This window comes from Nerophis lumbriciformis, linkage group LG31 (genome assembly GCF_033978685.3).
Source record: "Nerophis lumbriciformis linkage group LG31, RoL_Nlum_v2.1, whole genome shotgun sequence".
Classification (NCBI taxonomy): Eukaryota; Metazoa; Chordata; class Actinopteri; order Syngnathiformes; family Syngnathidae; genus Nerophis; species Nerophis lumbriciformis.
The window spans coordinates 13,574,313-13,587,500 of record NC_084578.2 but is presented as its reverse complement, the minus strand read 5'-3'; the positions used below and the strand labels follow the sequence as shown (position 1 = coordinate 13,587,500).

At 36.6% G+C, this 13,188-nt stretch overlaps 1 protein-coding gene across 1 annotated transcript in view; it reads left to right on the top strand.

Annotated features, from left to right (window-relative positions):
- The window catches only part of spegb (striated muscle enriched protein kinase b), a 76,964-nt gene that overhangs the window by 21,067 nt on the left and 42,709 nt on the right, over positions 1-13,188 (top strand). The window contains exons 10-15 of the mRNA XM_061926217.2: positions 1,627-1,816; positions 3,220-3,449; positions 5,706-5,825; positions 7,992-8,096; positions 8,253-8,459; positions 8,560-8,683. Coding sequence (XP_061782201.2) covers positions 1,627-1,816; positions 3,220-3,449; positions 5,706-5,825; positions 7,992-8,096; positions 8,253-8,459; positions 8,560-8,683 — 976 coding nt within the window. The remainder of the gene's footprint in view (positions 1-1,626; positions 1,817-3,219; positions 3,450-5,705; positions 5,826-7,991; positions 8,097-8,252; positions 8,460-8,559; positions 8,684-13,188) is intronic.

The window sequence follows — 13,188 nt, the reverse complement described above, 5'->3', positions numbered from 1 at the left end:
TCTCACTGGGGTGTTCACTGCTTGACTCTGCCAAGGCCAATGCAGAGGGAGCCGAATTGTAGATAAGAATTGTTTTGGTTAGGACGAGCAAACTCATTCCAAAGGTTTGTCTTCTCTAGTTGTCTGCTCTGGCTCTCAAATTGACCATATTTTCCCTTGCAGTGTTACGTACGGGGGGAGTAGACGGCACAGACCACAAAGGGGGCATAATAGCTCTTTGATTTATTATATATATAAACATTATTTATATATATAATAATAAACAATACTAATATAAACTAGAGAATGTAGTGTGACACAAATCTAAACGTGTGCGTATGTGAGACTATGTGTGGAATTAACTGTTGTGTGTTACCGTGAGTGTTGAGAGAGAGGCGGCAGTCCTGGAAGGGAAAGGCAGGCTCGAATGTCCGTGAGACAGGCAGGTTGTCGGGGGGAGGGGTATAGCGAGCAAAAAGTCTGTGTCCAAGCAGGGGCAGAGGATCAAGGGAGGCAGTCCGGAATCCAACAGGAAGTCGAGGCACACAGCTCGATCACGGGAGACAGGGAAAGCACTGCGGAAAACACAAAGGACATAAGACACGGGAACTGTGAAGGCAAAGAGAGAGAGCAAGTATGCAGGAGGGGAGCCAGAGACACGATAGCTTACTGTGTACAGAGAACTACGTTCCGGCACCGGATCTTCGGGTACACTGGGCTTTATGCCGTCTGCCCTCATCAGACCCAGATTGCAGATTGCTTGCAGCCGAGCAGGGGCGTGGCCGTGATGCGGGAAGAGCGAGCAGAGGCGTGTCCCGGCGTGACTCCAGCAGAAGGCATGTGCCGTGACATTCAGTGCGGAAAGCTTCTCCGAGATGTTGTCAAATTTGCGATTCAATTAAAAAATTGTCAATGTCTGAATCCCCGCAGCTCTGCCTAATGAGCTCCTTGAACGGCTCCCATCATCTTCCGAATTTGTCGATAGACCAGAGCAACACTCGATCCTATCAGCAGATAACCTGTTATCCCAGTTCCAAGTTTTTAATGTCTTTGACGGAAAAAATCGCCAGGCAGACAGCTTTCCACTTCTCCCAAGAGTCCGTCAGGACAGGCAAGTTCTCCCGAACTTGAGCTTTTTGTCGAGAAGATCTTGTCAATTGAGTTGAGTTGAGAGACCAAATCCATGTTTTAGATTTCGGAGGACAGTGCAAAATAGAGGTTCTTAGAAAAATTACAGTCCGACAAGACAAGGACAAGCACACAAAGAAGCAAAGAAGGAGCGACACGGGTGAGGGAGGGGAAGCGCTCTCCTTTATTGAGAGCCACAAGAAAAAATTATAAGACCTTACTAAGAATTTCAATTACATTTAGGTTTTTATTTGGAAAAAGACACACATGAGATCTCCGTTTTGTTCACTTTGATGAACGCGTGTATTCCTTTTATAAACATCTTAAATAAGCATATTATGGCGGCTAGAGTTATACATCATGTGACCGACTTATCACTTTAAAAAAAAAAAAAAACACAGATTTGACTGATAGTCGACTATGGACAAAATCTAATGGATCAGATTGGACAATGAAAATCCAAATTAGATTTTATGATGAAATTGGTATAATGTGTAACAGACTTCTGTTTCTCAGCAGACCATCCACTCACTGAGAGTGAGGATATTCGTATTCTTCAGGAGAATGGCCGTCACTCCCTCATCATTTCTCATGTGACCAATGACGATGAAGGCTTCTACACAGTAACAGCCACTAACTGTCATGGCGAATCAGAATGTTCTGCTGAACTCTACATACAAGAGCCACGGCCGGCCATCTCCTCACAGATGTAAGATCATTACTACATCATTACTACATTATTGGGTATATTTAGTGGGCCTGTTTATATATATATATATATATATATATATATATATATATATATATATATATATATGTATGTGTGGGAAAAAAATCACAAGACTATTTCATCTCTACAGGCCTGTTTCATGAGGGGGGGTACCCTCAATCATCAGGAGATCTCAGAAAATCTCCTGATGATTGAGGGTACCCCCCCTCATGAAACAGGCCTGTAGAGATGAAATAGTCTTGTGATTTTTTTCCCACACATACATATATTGCGCTCTACTACGGTATCGAGCACTATTTTTTGGATAACCTTATTAAGACATATATATATATATATATATATATATATATATATATATATATATATATATATATATATATATATATATATATACATATACATATATATATATATATATATATATATATACATATATATACATATATATATATATATATATATATATATATATATATGTATGTATTGTTCATGTTAATTAATTTCAGAAAGATATAATTTTTTGCCATTAATAAGTGTACCCTAGACAGATATTTTTTAAGTTTTTAATACCATGACTGGACAATTAATTTGCCTTAATGAAATGTTTTTAAACATTATGCTTTTTGAAACAGCTCAACACAAAAAGGATATAAGCACGTTTTTAAAGATAATTTAAAAAAAAAATACCTACTTTAAATTGGTGTCTTGCCAGATTTCCTATTTTGTAGGAATACAGAATTTGTATTCCTGCTTTAGGAGCACTTGCACTTAGAGGAGAGGAGTTACACTTCTTTGATTGATTGATTGAGACTTTTATTAGTAGGTTGCACAGTGAAGTACATATTCCGTACAATTGACCACTAAATGGTAACACCCGAATAAGTTTTTCAACTTGTTTGAGTCGGGGTCCATTTCCATGTTTAGATAGCGTTTTCACCCAATAATAACACAAAATGTGGATCGTTACGATCATGCTTTGATTGTTGAAGATGTTCGGTGATAATTTTTCTACATGAATAAATGTTTCTGATATTCTGTACTTTACATGGTGTACAAGTTAGAAGTAGTAATAGTTTATTTTGGACACATTTTTATTAATCTTGGTAACATTACATTAAGGTACAGAAATAGAAACTACTAGTTCACAATGAAAACACATAACAAATGAAAACAATACATGATGGTTAGTTTTATTTATATCCAAAAAGGAGTGGGAAGAAGTGAAACTTATTTACGCCCATCCCTTATTTTATAAATCAGATAACTAGCTATATTATCATCATTATAATTATTATATACAATAATAAATTTAACCGTTTTATTGCAACATATTATCAATAACATGGACGTGCATTCACTCGAGCTCTGCTTCCTGCTTTTAGGGCTAAACTAGAGAAGATGCCGTCCATACCAGAGGAGCCTGAGGTCCCTGAGAATGAAGTTGAGAGATTCACCATGCCTGACTTCATTAAACCCCTTTATGATCTGGATGTCATTGAGGGGAAGGAGGCGGTGCTGAAATGTAAAGTGGCTGGACTACCCTACCCAACCATTGCTTGGTTCCACAATGGCAGAAGAATTGAAAGCACAGAGGACAGAAAGATGACACAATGTAATTATTTCAAAAACCGCAATGGAAATGTGAAAATGCAAGGATTGTGAGTCCTTGAATTTATGCAAAATGTTGCACGTTTGGAGAATATTGTGATACCTTGGCTCACGAGTGGCACAGCTCACAAGTTATTTGGGATATAAGCTGTCTTTTGGCTGATTTAGGCTACAAGGCTCCTCACCGCGAGTTGGCCTAAAGAATGTGCCAGTGAACCCAATAAGATCCGACCAAAACATTTAAGGTCTTACTCATCAGCATTAACTTATAGGTAACAGATGGTTAGAGAGCGAAAACAATGTTTTCCCATAAGAATGTGAGTTTGAAAGACAGTACTCATTGTTCATTGAATTACGGAAGGAAATAATAAAAAAACATGACCTAGGTATGCATGTAACCAACTTGGAGAAGCAGTACTTCAGAAATATGCACCAAGCTGAAGCAAAATGAGTCGATAACAGTCAGGTTCAAACACTGATGACATCTAATAATCAGACAAGAAACAAGGAATCATGCAGAGACAGAGTTCAATTTAGCTCGAGGAGACACGTGTTTTGGGCTGTATTCTAGTTACCATACTTGCCAATCTTGAGACCTCCGATTTCGGGAGGTGGGGGGTGGGGGCGTGGTCGGGGGTGGGGCAGGGCGTGGTTGGGGGCGTGGTTAAGAGGGGAGGAGTATATTGACAGCTAGAATTCACCAAGTCAAGTATTTCATATATATATATATATATATATATATATATATATATATATATATATATATATATATATATATATATATATATAGCTACATCCTGAAAATATGCAAACAATACTGTGTTTAGATAATTGATACTTCAAACTTGCATAAATAAATCTTAAGGAATATAACATAACTTGGCTTCTGAGAGCTTCAAAATGTAATTAATAAAATGTTAAAGTTGTTGATAAACAAGCAATTATTTTAATAATTGAATATGGTCATTTTAAATGTATTATTATGATAATTTAAAATTAATTATTTCAAATATGTTTATTTTAATCTATAATTCTAATGCCTGGATGTAATAAGGAGTCAGAACAAATACAAATAAAAATACAATTAATTTTGATGTTTTTAGCAAAATATAGTAAACATTTATTTAGTTTTTAAAAAAAAAATTAATAAATATATTTATTTTTAGGTAAGATAAACATAATAATACAATTTATCTCTTGTCTGGATGATTTATTTCTTGTCACCCTGTTGTCCTCCCGTTGTGAAAAAAGGCTGTCCTCACTCAGGTGCATGAGACCACGCCCCCTCCAGCTCCGGCTGAAAATCGGGAGATTTTCGGGAGAATATTTGTCCCGGGAGGTTTTCGGGAGAGGCGCTGAATTTCGGGAGTCTCCCGGAAAATTCGGGAGGGTTGGCAAGTATGCTAGTTACAGATCCAAACTACGTTCTAAAAATCAAGCCCGCGCGCCTCCTCTATTTATTTGGAAGGGCCCTATTACGTCACTGAAGCTGTCGCTGAGAGAAGGGGGTAATCTCAACAACTCCAGTTAGACACAAGATATGATTATAGAATAAATTAAAATTAGTTGACGCAGGTCATATCGCCTTGTCTCTGCTCTGTCTGCGTCACAGCGGTGTTCGGCCTTGGCAGCCAGCAGGCCAAGTCTGGACACAACACTGATAAAGTCAGCTGGCAATCTTTTGGACTGCCAGCTTTGCACAGATACAAAAATACCACTTCAGCACAATTGACAATAATTTATAGCAATGGCCCTTAAGCATAAAGTTAGTGTGACAATATATACATAATTATTCGAGTAAGTCAATAACACCAGTCAAAAGCGTTAAAATCAATATAAAAACGTAGGACATTTATTCATGAAAACATGGAGAAGTTGCTGGTGTTGTGTTTGAGGAAAAAGCAACTCTCAGCAGATACCGTAGAAGTCCGCTCTCCAGGTTAAACGCTGTACATTATGTTTTTATATTACTTAATAAAGCTAATGCAGTTGTTTTTTTTAGAATAGATCAGGGATTGTGCAGGTGTACCCCATGTTGTGACCGGGTGAATCTATATAATGTTTATGAAGTTTATTTTTGACCGTGTCTGGAAAAAAAAAATAGATACATATTTAAACTGTGTACATTGTCAAAAGATACATTATGATACCGGGTTTCATTTGCAATCTGGGAACACCTCCAGAAACCAACGACTAAAACAGTTATTGAAGATTAATATCAATAACAATTTTTTTTTCTGATCTTCTCACTTCTATTCAGTTCGTGACGTCCACAGCCTGGTCTTACGCTCAGTGGGTCATGCACACGGTGGCGTGTACAAGAGCGTCATATCTAACAAAATAGGCAAGGCCACCTGCTATGCTCATCTCTACGTCACAGGTAATTGTCCATTTTTCTCCATTGTACGAGCTAAGTGTACTTTTTTTGTAGATAAATATTGTCATGACTTAAAACGTGGGTGTTTTTTTGAGGGCCACATCGCAATTATAGCTGCCCTCAGGGCCGCTTGTAACAATGAATCTATATAAATATAAATGTATAATAGCTTCGTTAAAACAATTTGCAAAGGCAACTGTTTTTAATTACTGTATTATGTTTTACTAACAGATGCATGGATAACTTGAAATCGTAAGTCAAGGTGACAAGCGGATATTTAAGTATTACGTTTTTTTTTGATAAGTAAACAAAAACATGCTTGGCACTTGTAACAATGAATATATATACATATATACATATATAAATATATATATATATATATATTTTTTTTTTTTTTATTAATTAAAAAAAAAATCTATTATATATTTTTTATATATATATATATTTTTAAAAAATATTATTTTAATTAATATTTATATTCTTTTTTTTTTTTTCAAAAGCTAATTTATGATACTTTTGGGGAGGGTGGGTGTGGTTTAATTTGCACACATATATATATATATATATACATATATATATATATTTATCATTTATTAATATATATATATATATATATATATATATATATATATATATATATATTCATGTATATATATATATATATATTCATGTATATATATATATATATATAAATATATATTTATATATATATATATATATATATATATATATATATATACATATATATATATATATATATATATATATATATATATATATATATATATATATATATATATATATATATATGTCTTAATAAGGTTATCCAAAAAATAGTGCTCAATACCGTAGTAGAGCGCAATATATGTATGTGTGGGAAAAAAAATCACAAGACTATTTCATCACAAGACTATTTCATCTCTACAGGCCTGTTTCATGAGGGGGGGTACCCTCAATCATCTCCTGATGATTGAGGGTACCCCCCCTCATGAAACAGGCCTGTAGAGATGAAATAGTCTTGTGATTTTTTTCCCCACACATACATATATATATATATATATATATATATATATATATATATATATATATATATATATATATATATATATATATATATATATATATATATATATATATATATATATATATATATATATATATATATATATATATATATATATATATATATATACGGGTACATACAAATCTGTAGATTTTGCAGTAAAAAATGGCAACATAGTCACCAGAATTTTTGTTTTAATTTTACGGAAAAAAAAGTCATATCATAATCGCCTGTATTTTACAACATTTTACTGTAAACAGAAAAACAGTACTACTGTTTTTTTTTCTGCTGTCAGTTTTTTACCATAAAAATGTGGTACCGTTTTTGCAGAAATACATCATAAAAAACAACTATAGATTTTACAATAAAAACAAACAAACTAGCAACTTAGTCGACAGTAGAACACCACTGGTAGTTTTTTATTTATTTACTGCATTATGCTGTAAAACCACCATCAATATTACCATAAAATTTACTGTCATTTTTACATTGTACAATTTTATGGATATTTTTGAAATCATAAGTCAAGCAGATATTTAAGTATTTATTTATATTTTGACAAAAGTATGTTACTTTGATATTTGTTAGAATATTGCAATATTAAAGTTTAGTAGGTAAAGTATGCCATTTCATGCAGAACATAGATTTGTTTTCTGTCAAAATGAAGTCAATTAAATAATTAATTAATAGATTCAGTAAGAAAAGATTGGGTATTTTATTGGCGCTTATTTTTTTCAGGCATTTGCGGGCCAAATTTAATGACGTTGCGGGACTGATGTGGCCCGCGGACCTTGAATTTGACGCCTGTGGTGTAGAACATATGCATATGCATTCATTTTTTGTCAAAAATTCAAAGAACAAATACGTTTGGACAGAAAGTGCTCTCCAGCCTTTCGCAGGCCCCATAAATCATGTGGGTGACCACATAAATAATGTGCCAGATCACTTTAAACGACTAAATTAATTAAATGACATGCCTGGCCGACCAGATCTAGCCCGCGGGCCTTGAGTTGGACACCTCTGACTTAAACGTTAAATGATGGCAATGGCCTTTTTGCCAGTTTGATCGAATGCAATTTGTTTCCATTTTTTAAACTCATTTTCAGATATCCTTCCTGACCCTCCTGATGGGACTCCAGTGATCGAATCAATCACAGGCAAAGTTGTCATCCTCAGCTGGAAGAAGCCAAGGAGACTAGACCCTTCCATTGGTATGCAAAAAACGCGTGATGGAATCCATCAAATCCATCATCGGCTGACAGTGAAATGGTTTTGCTCTCTTTAATGACTGAAAATGAGTCATATTGTGTGATAGATAGAACTTTTAAAATGGTTGTAGTTCTAATTTACAACATCTTTTCATTCAGAGCCAAAATCCTTGATGTATGCCATCCAGCAACAAGCCCTTGGCTCCATCCAATGGACCATTATTGCTTCGGGCCTGAAGGAGACCACCTATACCATCAGCACATTATCCAAAGGTGTGCGCTATTCTTTCAGGATCTTGACCATCACCTCCAAGGCCTTCAGCAAGCCCTCGGCTGCTACAGACCCAGTTCTACTATTGGACAGAGGTACAGTTTTAGTGAGTTTAAAGCATCCATTCTCTATTCATTGTGTGATACAAATACCGTATTGGTGCGACTAAGCTTTTCTATGCTTTGGTTCTTTAAGGCCCGTATCTTCAAGAGGCTCCGGTTATCATTGATAAACCAGAAATTGTATTTGTGATGGAAAACCAGTCAGTAAGCATCTCCGTCACCATCAATCACGTCAATGCCGCCGCCATCTGGAAAAGGTATTTCTGTTAAAGAAGTCTTGACAATTGTCTTCTTGAATCTGTTTTTAACGTATTTTCCCAAGAAACCAAAAACCAATTCCAGTCAAATCTGCCTTTGAAGCAAAATTAATTTAGTGCCCTATTCTCCACTCCTTGTGAGTCATTCAATAAAAGCGGGCCCATCACTCATAATGTGGACTTTTCCGTAATACCTTTTTTTTACGGTAGTGTGAAAATTGTAGAACATTTAGTTTTAATAACACTTTTGAATGTCATCGAAATCCATGAAAAGGAGAACACTTTACATTTAGAAAAGCTTCAGCAATCTAGGCTGTACTCGTTGCGTGAACGTGTCTCGCCATGTTTATGTAGTGTGTGTATGCACGCTACAACAGCTTCTTCTTCCTGTGAATTTTAAATCTGTAGATAAGACTTTTTCACATGTTACTTTAACCACCCTGATGTTATTTGTGATGTTAAAAGTTCTGTTTAGAACAGACCTGGGCATTCTGCGTCCCTGTCTGGCCCGCGTGAGGCCAATCATAAATTACAAAATAAATTTAAAAAAGTATCTATGTCGAAAGTGTGCAATACAACAGTGCTGCTTTTGTTTTGAAAAGCGTTATTTGTATTACTTCCATGTGGACGTATGCGCGTGCGTGATTGTGAGTGAATGTGAACAGCGGCAATCACAAATTACAAAATACAATTTAAAATACATCTATGTCGTGCATGCAATACAACTGTGCTGCTTTTATTTTGAAAAGTTTTATTTATGGACGTATTTCCCTGTGTAACCTGTGAGTGAAGGTGCACAGCGACAAGTGAAACCCCCAAGATGTCAGGTCACGCAAAAAAAAAGAAAAGTTGATGACGAATGGCGTGTTTTCAACAAGACATGGACTGCCAAGTATTTCTTTACAGAAATTAAAGGTAAAGCCGTGTGCTTAATTTGTGGTACACAGGTTGTTGTGTTTAAATAATACAATTTGAATCGCCACTACATGACAAAGCACGAGGAAAAATACCGAAATCTGTCCGATGAAGAGCGCTCAAGGGAGGTTGATGCGTTGATGGTAAAACGGCAAACCCAACAAGGACTTTTTGCCAAATTCCACACCCTCAGAGATGCAGCCATCAGGACAAGTTTTGTCATTTCTCACAAAATCGCCAGAAAAAGTAAAGCGTTTTCTGACGGAGAGTTTTTTAAGGAGTGCTTATTGGACTCGGTTGCGCTGATATGTCCGGAGAAGAGGGGCGCATTTGACAGCGTGTCACTCTCCCGACGCACTGTAACGAGGCGGGCTGAGACCATCGCTGGAAACTTGGAGCTTCAGCTAAAGAACAGAACGGCCGACTTTGACTGTTTTTCGCTGGCTTTGGATGAGAGCTGCGATGTACGTGACACCGCCCAGCTGCTCATCTTCTTACGTGGGATAACTGCAGACTTTCAAATCACGGAAGAGCTGGCAGCCATGCTGACAATTAAAGAGAAAACCACATGTAATGACTTGTTCACAGAGGTAAATGCGTGTTTGGACATGTTAGGACTGAAATGGGACAAGCTGGCAGGTGTGACAACAGATGGTTGTCCAAATCTGACGGGGAAAAATGTTGGACTTTTAAAGAGGATGCAGGATAAAGTGACAGAAATTAACCCTGTGCGGAAATTGACATTTTTGCATTGTATTATACATCAGGAAGTGTAGTGTAAGAAAGTGTTAAAAATAAAACCATCAAAAGCAATCTGCTTTTGTATGAAGTTAAGTTAGGTTAAATGAAATTATTATTATTATTATTATTTTATTTTTTATTTTTTATTTCTATTATTATTATTATTATTATTATTATTATCATCCGGTAAAAATTAATTGCCCACCCCTGGTTTAGAACATATGTCAGACATGTCAGAGGGGCTTGACAGCTGTTTGTGTGTTAATGTGTGAGTGAGACACCCAGAATGTACATGAAAATAAAGCATGTGTGATTTACAATATTAACTATGAACGATAAAACACTTAATATAGACAACATATGAACGTCACACCCCCCTCTCGATTGACATACTTTACAATCAAGCAAAACGCAACAAAAATGCAACAAACACAGCGAAATATGAACGCGAAGGGTATAACGAAACCCACCTACTATCTGATGTATCAGATATATCACTAAGTTTTACAACTTTGTTGTATACATCTCCTTCCGCATCTGTCCCTGACACCCGCTTTTCAGGCCGGCCGTTCTGGAAACACTCTGTGGAAACGCTCCCCACCCACACTGCTTGGTGCCTCGTCTGAGCTGCTGTGATGTAGATTACCATAGTAACTAATTAGATTACCATAGTAACTAGTATATCATGCAAAAGCGCAGATTCCAACCATTGAAATACTTTGTATAGTTCAATACTTATGGTAATTTAAAAACATCACAGCGCATCATGCCTGCAACATGTTTCAAAAAAAGTGGCACAAGTGGCAAAAAAGACTGAGAAAGTTGAGGAATGCTCATCAAACACTTATTTGAAACATCCCACAGGTGATCAGGCTAATTGGGAACAGGTGGAACCATGATTCGGTATAAAAGCAGCTTCCATGAAACAAAGAGGAAAAGAACGATCCAGATTGTTCTAGGCGCAAAGTTCAAAAACCAGCATCTGTGATTGTATGGGGTTGTATTAGTGCCCAAGGCAGGGGTAACTTTCACATCTGTGAAGGCACCATTAATGCTGAAAGGTACATACAGGTTTTGGAGCAACATATGTTGCCATCCAAGCAACGTTATCATGGACGCCCCTGCTTATTTCAGCAAGACAATGGCAAGCCACGTGTTACAACAGCGTGGCTTCCAATGTTCCCTCTAATTGTTCATGTGTGTGAGCAAACACAAAAACCCCCTGAGCATTCAGTGGAGCCCATGTGAGCAACATCACACGTGGCAATACCAGCAGCACACCTGTCTCAAACCTATCTTTTATAATAACACTCAAATGATTCAATTTCATGAGATTATTTTGTAATATTAGTGATTTGGCCCACTTGTCATGAAATTAAAAGAAATCTTGTTTTTCATAAGCTATGGATTAGTATTGTACAATATGTCTGGGTGGGGGTCCTGCTTTGGAAATCATTTGTACCCCTTTCAGAGATCACATTTAGTTCCCCTTAAACATCCTCATGTTGCACAATGAAATAGGATGAAGTGTGCATTCCTGTAACTTTCTCTAGTAACAGCATTCCATGATTAAAATTAAAAAAATTAACATTAATAATAAATGACAGTAGAATAGACACACGTTTGACTGAGGAGTCATAGTGTAACTTTGTGTGGTGTTTGAGTTGTCCGACTTTTTGTGTGGCCATAAACGCACCAGTGGCTTAGTGCTATGCGTGTTGGTGACAGATGACAAGTTGGTTTTGGCCTGGTTTGTACGGCAGAAAATGACTATTGGAGTTTTTTACTCATGTTTTTGGTGTGGTTATGGCCGAATATAAACAGTTTTGCTCAATAAATTGATCAATATAATTCCTGTCCTCGAAGCATCTCGATTGACGCTACAATAATTGAACGGTGTTCAATTGAACGGTGTTGACGAACACCGTTAGGGCCACTTGTTGTCACTGTCACTCAGAGTTGCATTGCAAAATTACACAGAATAAATGTGTTTGTTTTGTTTAGAATTCAGATGGAATTTGATTTGCTGTGCGCAGAGGACGCTTGAGCAGTGCGCAATTGCGCAGGCCCGCACCTTAGAGGGAACGTTGGTGGCTTCATTGTAAAAGAGTGCGGGTACTAGACCGGCCTGCCTGTGGTCCAGACCTGACTCCCATTGAAAATGTGTGGTGCAATACAACGCCTAAAATACCACAACGGAGACCCCGTACTGTTGAACAACAATGGGAAAGAATTCCACGTGAAAAGCTTGAAAAATTGGTCTCCTCAGTTCCTAAACGTTTACTGATTGTTGTTAAAAGGAAAGGCCATGCAACACAGTGGCAAAAATGCGCCTGCGCCAACTTTTTTGCAATTTGTTGCGACCATTAAATTCTAAGTTAGTGATTATTTGCAAAAAAGTTTTATTTCTCAGTTCAAACATTAAATTCAATAGAATATAAGTTGAAAAAGATCTGCAAATCATTGTATTGTGTTTTTATTTCCGAATTACACAACGTGCCAACTTCACTGGTTTTGGTTTTTGTACTATGATTCCTGCTGATATCGTATTGATTTTATATCTGGATACGATCAACACTTAAAGGGGAACATTATCACCAGAACTATGTAAGCGTCAATATATACCTTGATGTTGCAGAAAAAAGACCATATATTTTTTTAACCGATTTCCGAACTTTAAATGGGTGAATTTTGGCGAATTAAACGCCTTTCTATTATTCGCTCTCGGAGCGATGACGTCACAACAATCCACCATTTTCTCACTTTCGTCGGAGTGTTGTCAGAGGGTGTAACAACACAAACAGGGACGGATTCAAGTTGCACCAGTGGCCCAAAGATGCGAAAGTGGC